General features: G+C 34.4%; 2 protein-coding genes across 2 annotated transcripts; both read right to left on the reverse strand.

Moving 5' to 3' along the window:
* Positions 1 to 1,631: 1,631 nt before the first annotated feature.
* Positions 1,632 to 5,306, reverse strand: LOC112707927 (uncharacterized). Its single transcript, XM_025759972.3, has 8 exons — positions 5,034 to 5,306; positions 4,757 to 4,841; positions 4,559 to 4,627; positions 3,799 to 3,911; positions 3,060 to 3,171; positions 2,845 to 2,988; positions 2,238 to 2,412; positions 1,632 to 2,004 (listed from the first exon to the last, which is right to left on the reverse strand). The coding sequence occupies exons 1-8, from the start codon at positions 5,083 to 5,085 to the stop codon at positions 1,864 to 1,866; spliced, it is 891 nt and encodes a 296-aa protein (XP_025615757.1). The 5' UTR covers positions 5,086 to 5,306; the 3' UTR covers positions 1,632 to 1,863.
* Positions 5,307 to 13,332: 8,026 nt separating this feature from the next.
* LOC112707928 (protein PHOX1) lies at positions 13,333 to 18,201 on the reverse strand. The gene is made up of 3 exons (XM_072201544.1): positions 15,824 to 18,201; positions 15,478 to 15,714; positions 13,333 to 13,712 (listed from the first exon to the last, which is right to left on the reverse strand). The coding sequence occupies exons 1-2, from the start codon at positions 17,928 to 17,930 to the stop codon at positions 15,572 to 15,574; spliced, it is 2,250 nt and encodes a 749-aa protein (XP_072057645.1). The 5' UTR covers positions 17,931 to 18,201; the 3' UTR covers positions 13,333 to 13,712; positions 15,478 to 15,571.
* Positions 18,202 to 24,104: the final 5,903 nt, after the last annotated feature.

Consider the following 24,104-nt stretch of genomic DNA (forward strand, 5'->3'; position numbering starts at 1 on the left):
TTAATTGTAGTAATTGGATAAACAGAGGCAATAATGAAAATTACTATGGCATTAGGTGCAAGTTCTAGGGGTGGAAATAGGCCAGACCAAACCTTCTTAACAGGCCTGGCCTGTTATACAATTAATTGGCTTGAGCTTGGCCTGCAGCTTGTTATAGGCTCTTTATAAAGTATTAGGTCTGGCCTGTTATTCAACCTGGCTTAGCCTGAAGCCTGTTAAAAGGTCTAATAATTTTTTTTTACAAAAATAAAAATATTTATATGTAATATGTCATATATTTAATATTTATAAAAAATTTTAAACTTTTAAAGTATTTAAAATATACAAATATTTATAATAAAATATAATAAATTTAAATATCTCATAATTTTGTTAATAATAAATAATTATTTATATATTTAATTATATTTTAACAGGCCTGACAGACTAATAAGGCTAATTAGTGAGCCTGGACCTGTCCTATTAACGTATTAAGGCTTTTAAAAGAGGTTGGGCCTATGCTTATTTTATAACAGGCCAGGCCAGGTCAGGTCAAATACAGGCTAGGCTGCAAGCCCTTAGCAGGCCGCCTGGCCTTTTTTCACCCCTAGGTGCAACATTGCTGGTGGAAACACCCTTAGAGGATTCCTCCTCTGATTCACACCTCTTCCTATTACCACCGCCACTGCTAGCCACCTTCTATTCTGAAGCAACCAGTCCAAGTTCCTGGTTGGGACCGGCAATGAAATCCCCAAACTATCCCAAGCCAAACTGCAGCCTCCTCAGCCCTAAGGTGCTGCCTCCAGCAGCATTGACGGCCTACGGGAAGTCGGGAACGGCCAGATCTCCGCCAAGCTACCAGATCTCCGCCAAGCTAAACGGCATCGTATTGCCTCCCCCATTCCCAAACGAGCCCCTCGTTCATCATCGCACCCGATTCCATTCCACAAAGAAACGCAATCAATTTAAGGGCTAAACACAAAACGACGTAGTTTTTAAGTTCAGAGACTTATTTGTCCAATTTTCAAAAGTACCCTTTCAGTCATCAGTTCACGTGTCAATCCGTCACGCTAGATCATTAGAACGGAAGTTACATCAGACTTTTTCGTTGGGTCTGACGGAGGCATTTGGACGGAGGGACTCATCCATCCAAATTTTGTGAAGATCAGAAATTTAAAAGTATTTTCAAATGGTCAAGAACAAAAATGTTGGCAGAACAAAAAGTCAAAGATCTATTTACCATTTTCTCCAATTGTTTTATTGTAAATTATAGATAAATAAATAAATAGCCTTGGATGCATCTTGTACTAAAAGATGATCTCCTGAGATATACAATCAATCGACCAAACAACTCTGTTTCCAAGTCGAAGGAAAGAGCAAACCACTCACAATAATCATCCCCTTAATACTGCTCGGATCATAAGCAATCCAATTCAGAGTGCAGCTCATAAAAACTCCATTTACAATATATGGTAGCTTAAGATGATAAATTTATTCAGTATCATACCAAATCTTTCTAAATCACCAATTTCCATTGCCAAAGGGTGTATCCTTTCCCATTGAAAATACACACTTTCCATCAGTTATTATTCATTGGCATTAGAAGACGTAACAAATTATTATTAAGATTTGTAACTAAATAACAACCATCATTGGAAAAATAATCATGACAGGCTAATAATCCACGTGTTGATGATGATTATGATGACGATAATAATGACCCCAAATGCCATTAAGGCAATTATGTATACAGAAACAGCCAGCCATATAAACAAGTTGCCTAATATCATGTTTGCATATTAAATAACGTGTAAATAGTCAATTTAGAGAAAAATAACATTGATAAATAACCCAACATCAAAGGAGAAGGTAAAGTGGCTTTTTTCATTCGGAGCTTGAACCATTAACCTTTGTTGCTGCCGCAGATGCATAACTGACACTGCTATCCCTTGTACTTTTGCACTGACTTGACTGCTCGTAGCGAAGAAATTTTATCGTTATACTCGTGGAGCAGTTCCTCAGCATCTGATACAATAGCACAATGATGAGATATAGCAAAGGCTTTGAACTGAAAAAACTCCTTTAATGTGATAAGCCATAACATGTAAGGGATCAAAGAGACCATATACAGATCACTAGGGATCTTGAGACCATAGAAAACAGTGATGAAACAATTTCGTTGTTCTTTTGTTTGGAGTGAGACTCAAATTTAACGAGGACATCCATTAAGATAAACTGAAATTATCTAAGGCACTTACATGGAGAAAAACACTGATTGGATGACGCCCACAAATTGTATTATCAAACTCCAATAGGTATTTTTTGAATGCATCTGGATCTCCTGTTTCTATGATATCCATGCCCATCTTGTCTAAGGCTTCAATAGATTTGTATATAGGCCCATGCTTCTTGTCGTAGTGCATGAAATTGAATCTGACATAAAATAAGAGCAGTCAGCACCCCTAACATTATAGGAGTAAAGAATGAGCAACACTGGCTCCAATATAGCAAGAAACATGAGGCGTACATCAATAGAGTTGTGATAGGATGACTCGATGAAAGTGTAGTCACTTGGGACTCATCACTCAAAATCATCGATGAAGTATGGCTCTCATTTTAAGTGTTGGCCACTCTTCAACCTATGGTGATGAAGTAATGAGTCCGAGTACACACAAGATGAGAAACAGAAAAACAGAAACATTGAAGCATGTCTTGGCAGAAAGTTTCAAAGAAATTATATCAGAGGTGACTAGCCTATACATGATCGATGAACCCGACTTCAAATATTTACTCCCTGTTGTCCCATGTTTAAACAGAACGGATTTGTAAAAGCATTCAGAAAGTGACCAGTATAAAATTACATACCGGGATCCCCAGTGACAAAAATCTGATGACACTGAGAAAAAATTATTCGGATCATCCACATACTTGGAAAGTAACTGTCCATATACAGCTTCATTTTCAGCGCTAAGAGCTCCAACCAAAATAGGAACAATTTTTACAGGTCGCCTGCAACAATATTTCAAACTTAGTCTCTGTTTCAGAATATGAAACTAAAATCACTATAATTGCAAAATTACCCCTCAAATACTTTAGCAAGATATGGCAAGTGCATTTCCATGCTATGTTCGGCTTCATCAACACGCATATCCATCAGTTCAAATCTCCCCGTAGCCTTAAGCTCCTCATTTACTGGTAAAACAACACAGAATTAAATATGGGGCAACAACATGTAATGGAATGTGAAGCCAATATCAAAGTGAAAGTTTTAATAAATTTAGCTTTACAACTAAAGTTCCAATTATCCAAGTATCTTCACCACTCAAAAGATAAATACAATTTGAAACTACTTATGCCGCAATGCCAATCATTATTTCTGTTTCCAACATAGATTACTGTTTCTCATCGTGATCAATATTCTACAAAGGAAAGCCTAATCTCATAGTATAATGGCAAGGATCACTAATTCTTAAAATTCAATATGCCTAACTCAACCTCAAAAAATAGCTCACAAATAGTGTTATCCGACACATATAGAGGCCTTAGCACATGCCTAGGACCACAAATATGGAAAGTGAAATTTTCGGAATTTGACATCTTTGGATGACTCAAAATAAAATGTAGGAAGACTCTAATGCTAGCTCATGTGGAAAGAATAACTCTAATACTATCTTATGATTGAATATGTTTAACTCAACCTCCAAAATTAGCTTGCATGGAGAAAATTGTCCAAGAACTTATTAAAGCTATAAAAGTCTTATCTCAACACAATATGAGACTCTTAACATCAGCTATGTATACATATTACCATATTCATACCTTCTAAATCAATAGGTAGATCCCCTATGGGTGTCTTGTAGACTGTTGCAGTTGACAGAGCACATTTAGGAGTGTAATAGTGATGAGAAGGCCCAAGAAGGAACACCCTTGTACTGAAACAAAAAATAAGCATACATATTTATGATTAAGAATGGGATTTTACAATAAATACTAATTGAAATATAAGGGCAAAAAACCAAGGTTACCAAACTTTACAGGTAAATCGATAAAAAGAAAAAAGAGCTTTTTTCAATGAAAAAATATCTTTTTTTTTTATTTTTTAGTGTGTTTGGCAAATTTCTGATAGTAAAAGTAAAAGTACTAGAAAAAAAAAATCGTTTTTGAGAAGCTACAATTTACATTTTTTTTAAAAAGACATTTTTTAAAAAAAAATGTTTTCACATAATAAATGAACAAAAAAATACTTTTATCTTAATTTATCTAAACATAATTGATAGAAAAAAAATTTACATGAGATATCCAAACATAAAATCACTTTACTTTTGTAAAAGATCTTTTTAAAAAAATCATTATAAAAAATATCTTTTTTGAAAATGGCGTCCAAACAAGTTAGTTTAAGTCTCATAACAAGTATAGATATTTTAAGTCCCCAAATCATGTTTATGAGTTCAGTTTAAGTTTGAGCTTTCCTATTAAGTTTATTTCAGCACTAGAAGTTTTGGTAAACTCTCAAGTTTGATAACCTTCCGGAACAAAGAAAAATATGGAAATACAGAAAGAGGGTAAAAAGATAACAGACATGGTAGTTGGATCAATGTTTCCAAATGCATATGCAGCAGCTCGTCCAGAATATGAATAACCTGCATGCCTAACACAAAAGTATTCCAAATTAACACCACAATTAGCACAATTTCATCAAAATCATCACAAATCACAAAGAAAAACAAATACAAAACAGAATTAACAAATAAAAAAGGCTTAAATTGATTCAACTCACGGTGCTATTACTCCTCGCACATTAGGGGACTTGGTGAGACCACATGATTTGAGCCATCCTTCGAGTTCATCTGACAGCTGCGTAGCTGAAAATATATAATATTCAAATTTAAGTAAAAAAACAGAACATATTTTGGGAAATTAAATCAGAAGTTCTATTTTGAAAGAATAAAAGGAAATAAACTTAATGATAGTGTAGAAGTTGAGTGTTACTACTTTCTTATTAATAGAAAAGAAAAAAAAAGGATCAGGAATTGAGAGTAAGAGAAAAGACTTACGATTGTCGGTGTACCAAGAACCAGCATGCGAAGCCCTCCGTGCCTTCTCCATGAATGATGGGTGATGATGAAACCCTAATAAGAGTAGAACACAGCAATCGTTCGTTAGTGTTAGCGTTACACTAACACCACTTTACCACTTCGTCTTTGATTCTACTTTGCCTTCCTCACAAACTCTGTTTGAAACTCTTTTTTTAATAAAATCCGAGGCTATGATGTTCTTCTTTTAACTCTCTTTTAATCCTTCCCCCTATTAAAAATATATCGATATACCAGAATTAATCACTAAAATTAATTGTGGATAAAGGTAAATTGGATCCAATTAAATATGACCGAAATTTTAATTTAATTCGCACTAAAATTATCATATTAGATCATATTCTATTTTCATTATTTTTAAATTTAGATTCGATTTGATCTAATATATAAAATACAAAAATATTTTTAAATTTTTATTTTTTAAATACATTTATTTTTAAAATAATATTAAATATATTTTTTTTAAATAATAAATTAAAATAATACAACATATTTGATAATTAGTTAAAATAAAATACAAAAAGATATTTACTTATTTATTTTTTATTTTTACAGATACGCAGCGTGTGTATCAGATATGGAATACCTACACAACATCTGCAATCTAATTTTATTAGTGTGTGCGAATCCGATCAGATAGTCTTGCGAATAAGATCTATATCTCCAATTTTTTAATAAGATTCAGATAAATACTGCGAATATGCATATCAGATCCAATCCATGAACATCCTAAAATTAATCAACAATATAAATATATATATATATATAATTTAATATGTATGTTATACTGATGACTAATTTTAATCGTTAATTTTAATATACAAATAACATAATCATCTCTTTTTATACGTGAATTAGATTAAAACTTCCATAACACTAAATTAATTATATTATACAGTATAAATTCAAAATATTATATATATTACTTAAGAATATATTAGATCATATATAAATTAATATTAAATTTGAAGTTAATTTATAATAGATAAATATTGATACTACTTATGATATGAAATTAATTTATTTAAGACTATTTTAAATTTTATTTTAATATATTACTAATAAATAAATTTATGATACATGATATGACTTATGAGCCTATTTAATAAAACAAATTTAACTGGATATAAAGATCTTTTAGAATCACAACAAAACAAATTAAAACAATTTCTTTAAAATTATTGCTGTTATTTTTTAAAGAATCTGTTTTATAAGATAAACAAGATCTTCAAATATAAAATAAGATCTTTTAATTCAAACATAAGTTTTAAAAAAGGGTATGTTTTTAAAATTATTACTGTTATTTTTAAAAGAATATTTTTTATAAGATAAACAATATCTTCAAAAGTAAAATAAGATCTTTTAAAACATCATTATTTTTTAAAGAATATTTTATATAAAATAAACAAGATCTTCAAAAGTCTTTTTAATTAAAACATAAGTTTTTTTTAAAAAAAAAGATAAGTTTGATCTAAACATAAAACAATTTTTAAATTTTAAAAGATTCATTTAAAATGAGAATTTCTTAGATAAACTCATTTAAATAAATCTGAACAATTCTCGTTTAGCTAACAAATACATAAAACCCATAGTTTAGAAGAGGTCTAGACTAATCTGTTGGGATGATAATAATTTTTACGGAGTCTATTTCCGTTTTATTAATGTCTTTCGTTATATTTTCGTCACGAATTTCTTTTTTTCGTAATAGAGGCAGATGAATCCATAAATATTAAAATTTAAAAATAAAAAAGTTAATACAACTATAATAAAATTTAATATAATTCAATTAAATATATCAAATTAAAACAATATCTAAATATAAATTTAATATAACCAACGTGCACATAAAATATCTGTATATAAATTTTCACCGCCCTATTTTCATTTATTCACATTAGGGGTGTCAAAAATCTCCAAATGACAGAAATCTCCGCGGAGATCGCCTCAAATGGGGCTTCAATAGTAAAAATTTTTTTCGTGGGGATGGAAATAGAAAGCGAAATTTTTTTGAGACAGGCGCAAAGACACAAGCGGGATCCCCGTCCCATCCCCGATAATTTTCTGAATTTTTTAACTTATTTAATAATTCTTACTTTATTTTTAATATAGGAATTTTTTTAGTAATTTCACTCATTGAAAAATCCTAACCCTATTGTTCAAAATTTTATTTTATGAACTATGATTTACTATATTATATTTTTGGACTTATAATCTTGAATACGATATGTTTATGTGTTTATAATAATATTTTGTAGTTTGTTTTTTTATATTTTTTTATAATTTTCATATAAATATTAAATATAGGGAGATGGAAAATATGGTCCCGCAAGAAACGGGAATGAAAATAATTATTTTTTTATGACGAAAAACAGGACAGAAATTAATTATGGGGGCGAAAATAGAAAGCAGAAAGGCATCTTCCACTCCGCCCTACCCCATTAACATCCCTATATTCACGCAACAGAACTCTATTCAGGGACGGATCCAAACATCAAGAAGAGGGGGGCATTCCCTCATAAAAATTTTGAAAAAATATGAATAATTTTATATTAATGTATATATTTGTCTCTTTATTATATTATATTTTCTTCCAATATAAAATATAAGTTATTTTTTTGTGTTTTATATTAAAAAATATTTTATTAAATTTAAAATACAATAATAATTATTTTATTAAATTTAATTTAGTATAAAAATTAAAAATAAATAAATAAACCAACTTAAAAAATAGTAATAATTAATTAATTAATAATTAAATTAAAAATTAATTTTTTAATTAAATACAACTTAAATTATTAATAATTTTTAAAAAATTATTTAAGATAAAAATATATTATCATATATTAATATACTATATTAATATTTTTTATTAAAATGATTTTGAATATAGTTATTATTATTTTAGTTAAAAAATTTATTTATACCATAAATACTATAATGAGTATATTTTACAATTGAATAGAAAATAATGAATAATTAAATAATTTTTTAAAAATATATAAAGAAATATTTGATCATATCAAAAATAAAAAAATATCTTTTTATTATTTTAAGTACTATAATACATGTGAAATTATCTTTTCATCATTTTAAATACTATAATAAATGTGTACAAACGTTTGCAAGTGTAATTTTAGTTTTTTTAATATAATATATAATTCTAATTTAAAGTTTAAATATATCTAAACAAATTTAAGATAATTGAGTGATTAGTTTAGTCATCTACTTTGAGTTTAAATTTTGTCTTATATATGTAACAACTCATTATCTCGCGATAAATTCTTAAATAGAGTTTAGATCTACGATAAATTAATTTTTAACCAGTAAAATACCATTAAAAACAAAAAAAAATATATCTATATCTAAACTCTAAAATTTATTTTATATATTTTTATCTCAATTAATAAAATTTTCTGAATTAGTGACTAACTCCATCCCTATGAAAATTTTTCGAAATTCCCTTAGCTTCTCCGTCGCAGGTATCCTTCGGTACGAGTTTCTTTGTCAATTCCACTAATTTGACCAATTTAATGAATTTTACTTGAATAAATGTAACTAGAGTAAATTGATTTGGGGAATTGGGTCGATTAATTTGAATATAGGTAGAATCCATATATATTTTACACGTCAAATTGTTATTTAAAAAAAACACAAATTCAACATGAACCACCTAAATTATTAAGATTAATAATTAAATTAATTTCTAAAAAATTATTCATTTTCTAAATTTGTCTTTAAATTTTTTTTTAATTAAATTAATTTTTAAATATTATAAATTAATTAAATTTGTTCTTCTATCACTTTATTGACAGGTAATTAATTACATTGTGTCGAAAAGTACCATTTGTAAAACTTCAATATCCACGGACTTATTAGCCAAATGGCAATTGACACTTTTCGCAGATTTTCATATCCCTGTTGTGCAAAAATGAGAATGCATCTGAAATAGATGCTCGAATTAATATATATATTATGAGCAATACGGAAATGGATCGAATAATCTCTTCCTTTATCTAAGAAATGGCATTTCTAGTTTGCATGGTCTAATCATTGATCCTGAAAATTCAATTTCTACAATAAATTTTGGTAGGTCACGGGCATAATTAGTTCCCTATCCATGATTCGACTATTTACTGAAAAACTATTCCTGGAATATGGGAAGAATCTCTTGGGTGGTGGCGATAAAAAAAAAGATTGGAATGTTGTTTAACTTGCTTTTGTAAAAAATAAAATTAACAACTTTTTCAATTTGACCTATCCCGCGAATCTTTTTTCAGTCATTCATTGAATGATAAATCACGACAAGTAATGGAGATACGCGATTTAAATAACGAAAAATCTAATATTTTATAATAGTATCTAAAATGACTGAAAATGTAGAAACAAGACCAGATATAATTTGATCATTCTTAGCAAATTCAAAATATTTATAGAGAGAACCAATCATTAGTTTTCACCTATGGGTCGAATGGAATCCTATACATAAATCTGTTAATAAAAGAATGGAAAAAGCTTTTATTGTGTCACTTAAGTTATATAGGAATTCTCGAACCCATGAGTTAAGAATAAGAAGTTCTTGATTACCCAGACTAGAATAACCACTTAGAATAACATAACTAAATAATTGATGATGTAAAACATTAGCTGATAACATATATTTATAAAAATTTATCAATTTAGTTTATTTCTCTAATTACATAAATCTTAATCTCAATATAACCTAAAGACTAAATTAATAAATTTTTATAAATATATCTAATTAATATCTAATAATAATTAGACATACTAAGTGTCATATATGCTGTTAATTAACATTCTACATCAATTGTTGATAGAAATATCAATAGAGTGACAAAAGAACAAATATAATTAATTTATAATATTTAAAAGACTACAACAACAACAACAACAACAACAACAAAGCCTTATCCCACTAAGTGGGGTCGGCTACATGAATCAAACGACGCCATTGTGCTCTGTCATGTATCATGTCTACAGAGAGACCGTTTACATGTAGATCTCGTTTGACCACCTCATGGATGGTCTTCTTAGGTCTTCCTCTGCCTTTCGCCCTTTGTCCATCTTCTATCTCATCCACCCTCCTGACTGGATGTTCTATCGGTCTTCTTCTCACATGTCCAAACCACCTGAGACGCGATTCAACCATCTTTTCCACAATGGGTGCTACTCCAACTCTCTCCCTTATATCTTCATTCCTTATTTTATCCAATCGCGTGTGACCACTCATCCATCTCAACATCTTCATCTCTGCCACACTCAGCTTATGTTCGTGCTCTCCTTTAGCCGCCCAACACTCCGTACCATACAGCATAGCCGGTCTTATAGCGGTGCGATAGAATTTACCTTTAAGTTTTAAAGGCACTTTTTTGTCGCATATAAAACCAGATGCACTCCGCCATTTTGACCAACCTGCTTGGATCCTATGATTTACATCATGTTCAATCTCTCCATTATCCTGTATGATGCACCCAAGATACTTAAAACTTTTAACTTTTCGTAAGGTGTTTTCTCCAATTTTCACCTCTATATTGGAGTTTTCCCTTCTCAGACTGAACTTACATTCCATATATTCCGTCTTGCTACGGCTTATGCACAGACCATACACTTCTAGAGCTTCTCTCCATAACTCCAACTTCTTATTTAGGTCTTCCCTTGACTCTCCCATAAGGACGATATCATCGGCAAAAAGCATGCACCATGGCACAGGCTCTTGGATGTGCTCTGTGAGTACTTCCAAGACTAATGTGAAAAGGTATGGACTTAAGGATGATCCCTGGTGTAATCCTATACCAATAGGGAATTCCTCTGTCACACCACCTTGAGTCTTCACACTAGTTGTGGCCCCATCATACATGTCTTTAATTGCCCGAATATATGCGATCCTTACTCTCATCTTTTCTAAAACCTTCCATAAGACCTCCCTTGGTACCCTATCATACGCTTTTTCCAAATCAATAAACACCATGTGTAGATCCCTTTTATTACTACGATACCTCTCCATCATCCTTCTTAATAGGTATATCGCTTCAGTGGTAGATCTGCCTGGCATAAATCCAAATTGGTTCTCTGTTACTTGTGTCTCTTTTCTCAACCTCCGTTCTATCACCCTTTCCCATAACTTCATAGTATGACTCATAAGCTTAATTCCTCTATAATTTCCGCAACTTTGTATATCCCCCTTATTCTTGTAGATAGGTACCAAGGTGCTCTTTCTCCACTCATCAGGCATCTTCTTTGACCTTAAAATCTCATTAAAAAGCTTGGTTAACCAGTTGATGCCTTTTCCTCCAAGACCCTTCCAAACCTCAATCGGAATATTATCAGGTCCTACTGCCCTGCCATTTTTCATCTGCTTTAGAGCCTCTTTTACCTCGAAGTCTCGAATCCTTCGATAGTAGTCAAAGTTTTGATCTTCTTCCCTTGTGCATAATCGACCAAGGCTCGGAAGAGTCTTCTGTCCCTCATTAAATAACTCGTAGAAGTAGCTCTTCCACCTTTCATTAATCTTCTCCTCTTGAGCAAACACCTCTCCATCCTTATCCTTTATGCACTTAACCTGATCCAAATCTCTCGTTCTTCTTTCCCGGCTCTTTGCAATTCTATATATACCTTTTTCTCCTTCTTTCGTGTCCAAAGACTGGTAGAGACCCTCATATGCTCTTGTTCTTGCTTCACTTACAGCCACTTTTGTCTCTTTCTTAGCCGCCTTATATTTTTCCCAGTTATCTGCATTGCGGCATAAAGACCACTCTTTAAAGCATTCTCTTTTTATCTTTATCTTTTCTTGTATACTCGCATTCCACCACCAGGACTCCTTGTCTCTTGGTCCTATTCCTTTAGATTCACCAAAACTTTCTTTTGCTGTTCTTCTAATAACTTCTGCCATCTCCCTCCACATCTCTTCCGCGCTTCCATTCCCATCCCACCTTGCCTCTTCTCCTACCCGTCTTAGGAAGCTTCTTTGTTCCTCACCTTTCATCCGCCACCACCTCGTCCTTGGGTTCTTCGTATGATGTCTTTTCCTCAACTTTTGCTCAACGCGAAAATCCATGACGAGCACCCTATGTTGTGTTGTCAAACTCTCTCCCGGGATAATTTTACAGTTAATGCAAAATTTCCGGTCGACTCTCCTCAACAAGAAGAAGTCGATTTGAGAGCTTGTCATGCCACTCTTATAGGTTATAAGATGTTCGTCTCTCTTTTTAAAACATGTATTTGCGATGAGAAGATCAAAAGTTGAGGAAAAGTCCAAAATAGTTTTACCCTCGGCATTGATTACCCCAAAACCATGGCCTCCGTGAATACTCCCATATCCAGTCACTTCTCTCCCAACATGGCCATTTAAATCTCCTCCTAAGAAAATCTTATCTCCCAAAGATATGCCTTGAACTAAACTCTCTAGATCCTCCCAAAACCTTATCTTGTGTTGTTCGTCCGAACCCACTTGCGGTGCATAGGCGCTAATCACATGAAAAGCACCTCCCTCCACCACAAGTTTGATAGAGATGATCCGATCTCCCACCCTCTTGACATCAACTACGTCCTTCTTCCACTGCTTATCCACAATTATTCCAACTCCATTCCTATTCTTCACCTTTCCTGTATACCAAAGTTTGAAACCAGAAGAATCCAACTCCCTAGCCTTTGCACCAACCCATTTCGTTTCTTGTAGGCACATAATGTTAATCTTCCTCCTTGTCATGGTATCCACCACCTCCATAGACTTTCCTATTAGAGTGCCTATGTTCCATGTCCCAAATCTCAACCTTTTGTCGCTTCGACCTTTACCTTTTCCTTTGTGAACTAGCTTATTTACCCTCGTCCGTTCACGAAAACGCGAGAACCCTTGCTCATTTAACACTACATCCGGGCACCGATGCAGCGGCTCTTGCTTTGACACCGTACTCGAGCCATACGGCGCGTTACTTCCGGGTAACGACCTAGCTTTAGCGCAATAAAAATTGAATTGAACAATGACTCATCTTGGATAAAGGTTCAGTGATAACAAGGACAGAAACAAGTTAGGATAGAACAGGCCTACAATATAACTAATTCACTTGAGTTTACTTGCAATTTGTTATAAGCTATTTGATAAAGAAAAGTACCAAGTGAATAAGTATCTTGGTAATAAGTTTTCACCAACGAAGAGAAAGAAGGGAAAAAAATTGAAAAAATATACGGAGGAAGGAGGGATAGAGGGGGGTAAAAAAGGAGAAGGAAAGGGGAATTAGAATATGAATGATGAATAATGCAATCTGCTATATAGTACCCATGAAATGTTACACTTATAAACAATAATTTGACAACATTCACTCAACTAATTTAACTAGAAGACTTACAATTCTCACTTTTTCCCCTGTTTTTGTTCCTCCCTCCTAAAAAAAGAGGGTGCAAACTGAACAAATCAAATTGCTCACTATCATTAAACAACATATGGAATCATCACATATAATTGTTACAACACAAAAGAATGAGAACCTCACATCAAATCACTCCTAACAGAAAATAAATATGACCAGCCTTTCTGGCATAAAACCCCAACCTTTGCAAAACTGGCATCAGAAAAAATAGTACCATCAATCAGCTAAATCAAAGCAGTATGGAGAGAAAAAAATATCCCTGCAAAAAAGTCAAGAAATTCGTTCGGTTCAACCACAGATATCAACACTGATAAAGATACTCTGAAAGTAATTAAAAATTATTCAAAAATTTCAAATGAAATAAACAAAGAGACTACAAAACTTGTTATCGAAGGCTACGATTGCCACTTATTTCAATCTGGTGGCGATTGCATAGAGAGTATGCACAATTTAACAAATAGCCGAACACAAATAAACATTCAAATTAATCTTTCAAAGATACAGGGACGCAGAGAGATCAAACTAGTACTCTCAGGTTTTGAACATTAACGTGTATGCTCAATATTTAAAAATGAACACCAATTCAATACGCCTATATACGTTTTGATTCCAATTTGATCCTTTAGTTATGATGCTTATTTTGTTAGTTATTTCACATTATGAAGGACCAAACTGATATAGCAAATCTTTGAAGCACCTACATCCCTTTCAACGGGTATTTGAAGATTTACTCAACATTCAATAAGTTACAATTCCAAGCCTACCACCCCAACATTAGCAACCTTCTGACACCATTTTATCCAGAAAAAAGTCAGTGCCAATTGGCCTTCATAAATCATGAAATCAATCAAATACACTAACTCAAATCCTCAGACTTGATCAATTCCAAAACCGTGTGAAAATACAAAAAGCAAAATAGCAAATATACACTAGTAATAGGCTATAAGTTTTAGCATGGTCCTTATCAAATGCCAATCAACACAAGTCACTGCCTTCTACTAGTTTTAGGGTTTGTGGTTTGATATTCTCTCTCTAATGTGTACTCTTTCTGAATGTGAATGATGTTCTTTCTTTCATACAGCGTCGTTCCATCTTGTAAAAATGTAGCACCATAAAAAAATTGGGAATTTCTTTAATGAAGAGTGAAGTTGGGTGAATAACAAAGATTGTAACTAAATTTTTAAGCGGAGGGTGCATTGCACATGATGTTTTTCTTTTAATGATTTTTCTATTATAGAACAAACAATCTTCACTCTTCATTGTAACCCAAAAAATTCTTTTGGCAATGTCATTCAATGACCATCTACCAGAATATTATAGGACAAACTATTCGACCCCCACAAGTCTCTCATCTTAATGTTTACACAAAACTATCTAATACAAGATGCAGTTCTAATCATCTCCCTAGAAATCTGACAAAAAGTGAAACTTAGCATATACTTTTTTCCCGCAATTAAATGCATATCATGTCTTAGCAACCTGACCACTCTATATCAAAACTTTCTCTCCCCCCCCCCCCCTCTTTCCAGAAAAAAAGACTTTATATTTATGTAGGCCATTACTAATATCGTACAGCAGTACATTCCTAATAAATACACTAGCATCACACTCGTAGATATAATCAAGCAGCTATCTTTATCTATTACTCCCAGTTGTCGATATTGGCATCCTTTACGTTTGTTGCTAATAATGAAAGGCAGCTTGGCATATATCAAAATTTGTATAGATAAAAAAGACTTCCACTGAGGTGTTTTCTACCACTGTTATAACAATCAACAACAAAACCTTACCCCACTAAGTGGAATTGGTGACATAGATCAAACAGATGTTATTGTGTCATGTATTATGTGTGCAGAGATTGCTCACACAGATCTCGCTTGACCGAAGGTATAAATACTCTAAAATAAAATCCTAGTAGTACTCAAAGAACACAATGATTTCAACTTCGTAATTGTGTCAGGGTGAGTAAAGATTTCGGAGTAGACTAAAGAGTTAGTACTTAGTACTAGTATAATCGTGCTTACCTGTCTTAGAATGTGATGAAGCAGCCTTCACAATTATGAATATAATGGAAGCACTAATGATGCCTCTAAAGAATAGAAAACTGAAGAAGAAAACTTAAAGTTGCTCCAAGATGTAATGTAGTTTAGGAATGCGCCGACGAAACAATGCTTCAAGTCGAAATGATGGAGCACGAAACAGCCAGCCTTGAGCATCATACATTTCATTCCATGCCTGTACTATCTCATCAATTTTGAACCCTGCAGTTATGTTAATTGGTTTGTTAGTTCTCTATTATCAAGAAATATATGAAATGTTAATAAAAATCCAAGAAATACACAAAACAGATCATATTTTTCCAGCCCATACCTTCAAGTGCTGTTTCATGAGAGCAGTGATTCTTTATAATGACAGCTACATCCGTTGCTGAAGCTCCAGCTAGCTCAAACTTTTCGACTGCAACCTCCAAACATTCCTCCCATGTTGGTAGTCCTAGCTTATATTCCACAACAGAACGTTCATACAATAGGGTACCCCAATAAAGATATATTTGTGACTTCATCTTTGTTGCCTTCTTTGAAGCTTCATCCGACGAGATATCCTTGAGAAGCCTATCCATGCCCATTTTCTCTAATTGCGCTCTATATTTATCGGATTTGGATAGTCCATTTAAACGCTGCTCTTCAATCTCCTCCCACATCAAGATCCCTTTCTCCATGCTGTCCTCTGCCTTGTTGTAGAGCTGAAGAACCTCCTCGGAAGGACCAGCTTCTAAATTCACTTTGCATGCCAACGCATAACACCAGCATAGCCTTGCTTGCTCAAACTGCTGATGTCCAAGAGCAAGATATCCTTCAAAAAAATCCGGTTTGATCTTCAAGGCCTCCTCATACCTCATCTCAGCTTTCTTGTACTCATTTAGGGCCCACTCGTATGCAGCTTTAACATGCTCGAAAGAAGGTTCTCTTGACCCATCCTCTGCAAAGAAAGCCCTGTTCCTTGCCTTGGACATGTGAACATTCCCCCAATTAAACATTGCTAACGCTGACATCTCTTGAAATTTGTCTGCAGCAATCTCAAATAATTCTTGAGCATCATCGCCTGTTACTGTATCCTCCATTGCCTCTGCATAGAGACTCATTGCCAGCTCATGAAAATCTAGATAAGAGTCTGAATCAAACCCAACATGATTCTTGAACAGCCGTGCAAACTGCAAAATCCATTCCTCCATAGCAGTCATCTTGTTATTATTATTTTCCAAAACCGTATCTTGTCCCACACCCCCATTCTGAACACTATCGCCCAGATTCCTTTTACTACCGTCTTCTTGGGTGTCACCCTCATTGGTTACTCGATCATAACATGGCTCTTGGTCCAAATCAACCTCACTAATATAAAACCGAATTGAGCCATTCTCATGAACAGCAGATTCAGCTAACCTCAGCTCATCAGTGGTAGTAATCGTAACCAAATCACCCTCCTCATCCCTATACTTCACAAGAACACCCTTCAAACCCGGAAACCGATCCCTAACTATATCCCTCACCAACCTCACACTACAATTGGCAGGAAGCTGTGCCCATCTAATATCCTCTCCAAACACCAACTTCACCGTCCTTGCGACACCCTTTTCTCCCTCCACAAGCTTCTCCTCTTTCACAACCTTTTCTTCCTCAACCAGCTTCTCCTCTTTCACAACCTTCTCTTCCTCAACCTCAACCATCCTGCTAACCACTTCCTTGTCCTGCACGGCATCACCATCCGCACTCTCCTCAACAACAACCTCCTTATCCTTATCCGCAACGGCCTTATCCTCATCATCAACCCTCTTCCCCTTCTTCTTCTTCTGTGATTTCTCTCTCGGAACTTTCTTCAAACACGTAGCAGGCGTCTCTTTGGCACCAGCACCAGAACCAAAATCTACCTCCTGTTCTTCCTCAAGAACCAACCCTTTCTCTTCCATGACCTTCCTCAATCCCTCCATGAACTCCAAGGCGGCAAGGTTATTGGGTTCGAGGCCCAACACAGCCCGAACATCCCTCAACGCCAAGTCCAACCGATTCAAAGCCTGATAGCACTTGGCACGCTTCAACAGAGCCCTAGTGTACTTAGGTGAGACCTGAAGAGCGAGGTTACACTGGTGGATGGCGCGTGGGTACTCGCCGAGGCCGAGGCGCGTGTAGCATCGGGCCATGCTGGTGCGGAGGTTTGCGACGTCGATGTGGTTGCGTGGGAGAAGATTGAGGGCTTTTTCGTACTTTAACATGGCTCCCTCGTGGTCCTGCTTTTGGAAGAGGCGGTTGCCTTCTTCACGAAGCTCCTGAGACATGGTTATGAACATCGCTGTGTCTTCGTCGAAGGCGGCAGGTTTGGGCTTCGGCGTGGGCTTGGAAGTTGGGCCGGCGGCCCGTGAAGTCGCCGAGGGAGGATTCTGCTGATTCTGATGCTGATGCTTCTTCCCTGTCGGCTTCCCCATCGGTGATAATATAATAATAATAACAATAATTAGTGAAATGAATGGTTATTGTTGAAGTTGAAGAGATTGAGAAGAGTATTGACGACACAGAGATAGAGAGAGAGAAAGAGAGAGAGAGAATGGGAAATGAATGTAAGTTGCTTATGAAGAAGGAAAGGTAAAGAAAAGAAAAGAAACGGGTCATGTTTTTGTTCGGGTAGCTTTTGGGCTAGGGTACCCATGGTCCCAAGTCAACGCTGGCACCAACAGTTTCTGTTTCACTGCAACCGCCAACGCGCCTGAAAAGTTAGGTAAAATTATAGTTTGAGGGTAGAGGCGTACAGCATTACATATCAATTTTTTTTGTTTTTTTAACATCAAATGGAGTAAAATAAATCATAACCTAAAAAAAAAACAGAATTAAACAATAAACATATCACATTATTATCATCAATAACAAATTTACTTTTTATGAAAATTTTTTACCAATTTTTACTTGTCTAGCTAACCGTGGAATTAGATTAACGAAATTTGAGCATCATAAATTAGATTTTCTTTTTAAATAAAATCCGTGTTTTTATTTGATATGATGGATATAAGTTCAGAGTAAAAATCACGTCGAAAGAAAATAATAAAGAGAGTAGTTTGTGTTCTTAAGTGCTTATACCTAAACCTGATTGTAATTTGGTTGAATGTTGCTATGGAGAAGTTCAAACTTTAAACACTACAAAGTACAAACTCATCGTAACTTGGATTTTTTTTAAATAAATAACTTAAATAGTGTTATTTATGAATTTATGTTCTATTACTTATTTTATTTATTCTTTAGACACGGAATTTTTAGACTTAACTTAAATGCAAATGAGATATTTAAAATCTTTTATAAATATTCATATCTCATTTATATTATAAATTAAATACGCATGCAGTTATCTCGGATTCACTATAAATAGAAAAAGAAAAAAGATTATTTTATTTTTAATGTAAATGAGATAAAATAATAAAATTTTTTAACTATATAAAAGGTATTTGCTAGTTAGTTAGTTTTTGTGAGTGTATATATATTTCTAATTCTCACATTAGAAACCTTGAGGAATGGATTGTAATTTGAGCGTGAGATTTTTTTTTTTTTGCACATTTGTCATTTGATTCCTTGACTGAGTTAAAAAGTTTAATATTGACGAGCATGAATGCACATGAGACAAAAGAATTTGGTAGAGTTGGATATAAGTTGTTGACACCTATGAGTAACAGAGTATTATGTTTTCAGGTTTTCTAGCTTGGTGATAATGATCGTGTGCATCTAATATTTGACGTCCACAAAAAAATCATTGCTCAACAAGTGATGAAACTTTTTACAGAGATCGATGTGTAAGTGGTGGTAGTTATGGACATTCTAACTTTGTCTAAGATAACCTACCTCTGACATCATCCCTCTGCAATGTGCCAATCTATGGGAGCACATGTGTAAGAACCGCAATTAATCGAACCAGTTAATTAAGTGGTTATGTGACCCAAATTTGATTCCGAAAAATTAAAACGAGAATTTGAGGTTTTAAATATCATTTTTGGACTCAATGGGTCTTTTCGAGTCAGAAAATGTGTTTTCTGCGAAAAACTGTGAAAAACAGCAAACCGACAGTTGAACCGGTTCAAATTTGTCCGGTACTGCGCGAGAAAAAATAGAGACAATCAAAAACCTTAGAAAAACAGTAGAAATGAAAAATCGGACGTTAATTTTAAAGGTTTGACCCGAAGTTGGGCCAAACAGGCTGAAAACGCTAAGAGGTTGAACCGGGCTCAAGTTGGACCCAAGTCCAACATATATAAAGGTTCATTTAATAAACCCTAGCCTCGTAAACACACACACTTTAGAAATTGAAAGAGGGAGAGAAGAAGAGGTTGAACCCTAATCACCTCAATCTTCTCAAGCTCATATCTTGAGTTCTAGAGCTCCGATTTGCGTGTTGTCAGTGGCTACGCGTTCCTTGTGAAGAGCTCTACAAAATCCATCCAAGAAACTCTAGAGGTAAGCTCAAAATCTACCTAGTTCTTCTCTCCAAAATTTTGGGTACCTAAGATTTTTGAGTAAGTGAGTTTTTGTGATTCTTGATGTTTAGGTTCACTCTAATCCTTACTTGACTTTGGGTTTTGCCATCTAAATCTGTTGAAAAATGTAAGAGCCTTTGATCTCTTGTGAACTTTTGATTTATGTTGAACTCTAGGTTGATTTTGTGGTGATTTGTATGTATATAGCTTGATTATTGTGAGTTTGGAGTTTGTTGGTGCTTATTGGAGCTATATTGGTGATTGGATTTTGGTTGAAAGCTCATTTGATTCATATTGAGAATCGGCCAATGTATGGTTTCGGTTTCCTTTATGTAGTATATAATATTCATGGACACTTAGGCTAGTGACCCATAGGATATGATTGAATTTAAATGATTGTTGAATTGTTGGATGTGATTGTATGATGATGTTTGATGAAATGATGATTAATAGTGATCCGATGAGAATCAATGAATTGTGGAGTTGACGAGTAAATTATGTTGATAAATATGAAATTTGTGTTGATTGATTGGTAATGTAGTTGGAAATTGTTAATGAAGTTTGATATATGAGATATATTGACATGGATGTTGTGGATAAGAAAAAGTGGAAAAAATGTGGAAATTATGGTGTTATATGACATAGAGGGTAGATTTTGATGAAAGGTGGAGTTTGGGAATGGTATGGTTTGGTTTTGGTTGTGTTTGGCAAATCAATTGTGAAAGTTGTGATTTTGGATAAAAATAAAATTTTGGGAAACTTTGTTTGATCATAACGTTTGCCTCGGTTTTTAAAATTGGTTGGGAACTTGTTTAGAATTAAAGATCTTTGAAAACCCTTTAATTCGGTATAAAGATTGTGAAATTTGAAATTTTGTAGAGAAAGTTATGACCATTCGAAAATTGGTGTTGAAAATTGGAAATTTTGCAAAGTTACAGAATTCTGAGTTTTCTGGTATGTGCGCACGCACAGACCTGTGTGTCTGCACACACAGAGGCAAGCAGTCTGCTTGTAGTGCTAGCATAGTCTGTGCACACGCACACCAAAGGAAAAATTGCATCCTGTGCGTCCGCACAGCCTTGTGCGCACGCACACGTTGGGGAGGCAAGTCTGCTGGGGGCGCTCGCACAGGTTGTGCGAGTGGACAGACCCTTTTATGTTTCGACACCTGTGCGTACGCACACCCCTATGCGTACGCACACTATTAAAAATTTCCTGGGCGTGCGCGCGCACATCCCTGTGCGGACGCACATGCCCTGTTTCTCAAATTTTGCTTTGTTTTCAACTATTTCACCTTTCCGACGAGGTTGCAAGCTTCCATAACACCTTTTTAAGACTTTTGGGCATATTTTTGGGTACTCAACATGGGAAATGGGTTAAGGGTCTTAGACACTATTATTTGGGAAAAGTTAGTAAATGGAGTGCTAGGTTTCTGCTGTACTGGGGAAGGTTTGATGATGTGTGATGAATGGTTGAAGAATGAGATGTGAGATCAAGGAACTGAAATGTAAAGGAACAGTGGTTGAAAAGAGTCGAGAACTCTAAATGAAGTGATGGATCCACTGTGTACTAAAAATGTTTTTGAAAATCACTGTACTACTGTTTTATACTGAGGTTATGAGATGTTATGCACCCGGTAGGGACGGTGGTTAATCCCGCCTGTTGAGGTAGCGGCGACGGCGTAAGGACAGTGGTTAATCCCGCTTGCGCTTAGATGTGAGGACAGAGACAAGAGATCCCGCTCACATCCATTTGAATCATCAGAGCGTACAGGCGCAAAACCCTGGATAGTGATCCGAGCACTATATCTCGGGAATTCCCACACCATGATTCCGAAGGGCAACATCTCCATGGGGATGTATCGGGTTGGCAGTTGAACTGACAATGTGATATCACAGCCAGTAGGGCAAGCATTCATCATATGCATTTTCTACCTGCTTGTATGCTTTGCCGACTTGATATTGTTTTCCCTACCTGTTAAACATCTCTAATTGCTACTTGTATTAATTGTTGTATATGCCTCTACTTGTGTTCAACTTGTATTGTATATACTTGTGCTTTACTGGGGTTGAGGAGGTTCGGAAGGCGATGGCCATGGGATCACATGGCGGATTGGTTGGTGAAGGCTGTGGAACAACGGTAGTTGATCAGAGTAGAAATTTCCTAAGATAGATTACCCTTTTATCGTACTACGGCTTAAGTTGTATTAAGGAATTACATATTATGCTGTTTTGTTTTAGAATGCTTTAAGCTTAAATCCTGTGATGGATATGGAGTCTAGGATTGCCTTTGGTGTCCCAAGGTCTTATATCCTACATTATTGGGAACTGTTACCATATTGAAAACTTCCGGTTCTCATACCATATTTCTGTTGTATTTTTCAGATGCAGGTCACAACCCACCTCGATGAGTTGTCTGGTTGGTGATAGAAGCGGAGGATCTGGATATCTTTTGGAGTCCTTTTGATTTATTATATATATATATATATATATATATATATATATATATATATATATATATGTTTATCACTTTTGTACTTTGTTTAGCCTAAAGGCTTGTATTTGAGAGAACGAAACTTGTATAAGCTGTTTTTACCATCTGGTTTCATATATGGTCTGTATCTGGCTAGTCGGCTTAAACTCCGCGAGTCGTGGCTAGCGTCTTATGATACTATACCATTATACTATGGTGTTTTGTTATTCTATATTTGTTTCTTATGCTTTAAGTCAGTAGCTTCGTTAGTACGTTTTGCGCTTTTCAAATCCTATTTTGAGCTGTATTCTTCATCGGGCTTCTAGATATTATCAATTCCTTCTATATATATATAATATGCATAAGTTTAGAACTGTTATAACCTTTGATTAACCTTTGCTTTACGATGCGAGGTAAGGCTTTGCCTAATTAGGGTGTTACAACATGAACATGGATGTTGACGAGTCGGACAAAAAATACGTCATGGACAACAATAGAAGTAGTTCAACTGAGGATAAAGTGGAGTTTATGCCAGAGACCGCGGTGGGAGAATCAATTCGAAGTTAATGGCCTCAACAATATGCTGTGTAACATTCAGTCTGTTGATATCTTTCAAACGTATATCTGAATGTACCATAATGTCCAAAGCACTTAATTATCGCAAGAAAAAAAAACTCAAAAGTGGTCTAGAAGGATAAAAAAATTTCTAAAATGCGATTATTGACACTACCAACAAGTTGTTTATATAAGCATTGTCAACGAAATAAATAAAAACGTATATCATTTATATTATAAACGAGATATATTGTGTTACATATTTCAGTTATACTCGAAATATATAGATATTTTAACGTGTCTTATTTTATTTAAGCATGAACAAAATACATTTTTATTTATTTCATTTATAACATAAAAGAGATAAATAATAGAACACGTACAAATTCGTAAATAACACTTAAAAAATATTTTTATATATAAATAAAAATTTTAAATTATTTATTTAAAGTTTTTACACTGTAAATGAAATAAACGATAAGTTATGACGTTTATACTGTAAATGAGATACGGTACAACAAATTTTCAGCAGCTATAAAAGAAGCTACAACTATTTGTATTTTTCACAAACATCTCACTTCTTCTTCTCTTTCGTTTTTCTTCCAAAAATTAAGAAAAAATATCTAGTAGTAGTGGATATGTTGTTGTAAGTGTGTATCCCAATTGTCATATAAGAAATAGTGACACTGGGGTGATATTTGAGTGTAATAATCCCATTATGTTGCGCACTCAGCGAGTAAGTTCATTGTCCGAGTTAAAGAATCTGATATTGAGGAGCATTGGTTCTAGCGGAAGAAAAGATGTTGGAATGGTTGGGTATAGATTATTAGCACCGATGAAAAATAGAGTTTTTCGGTTTCGTCTATTTTGACTCCATGGCGATAAGCATGTGCATCTTATGTTCAACATCCTTGGGAGAATCATGGCAAAACAAGTGATGATGGAGCTTTATGCGAAGATTGGTGATGTTGAAGGCGGTGGATCTGGCCACTCGAATTTTGTGCAGGATGATCTACTTCTTATACCACCACCGCTACAATGTGCTAGTCCAGTGGAGGACATGGACGTGGATGGTGAGGAATCCAATGAGGAGTATGTTACCGATAGCAACGATAGTGG

This window comes from Arachis hypogaea, chromosome 8 (assembly GCF_003086295.3).
Source record: "Arachis hypogaea cultivar Tifrunner chromosome 8, arahy.Tifrunner.gnm2.J5K5, whole genome shotgun sequence".
Lineage (NCBI taxonomy): Eukaryota > Viridiplantae > Streptophyta > Magnoliopsida > Fabales > Fabaceae > Arachis > Arachis hypogaea.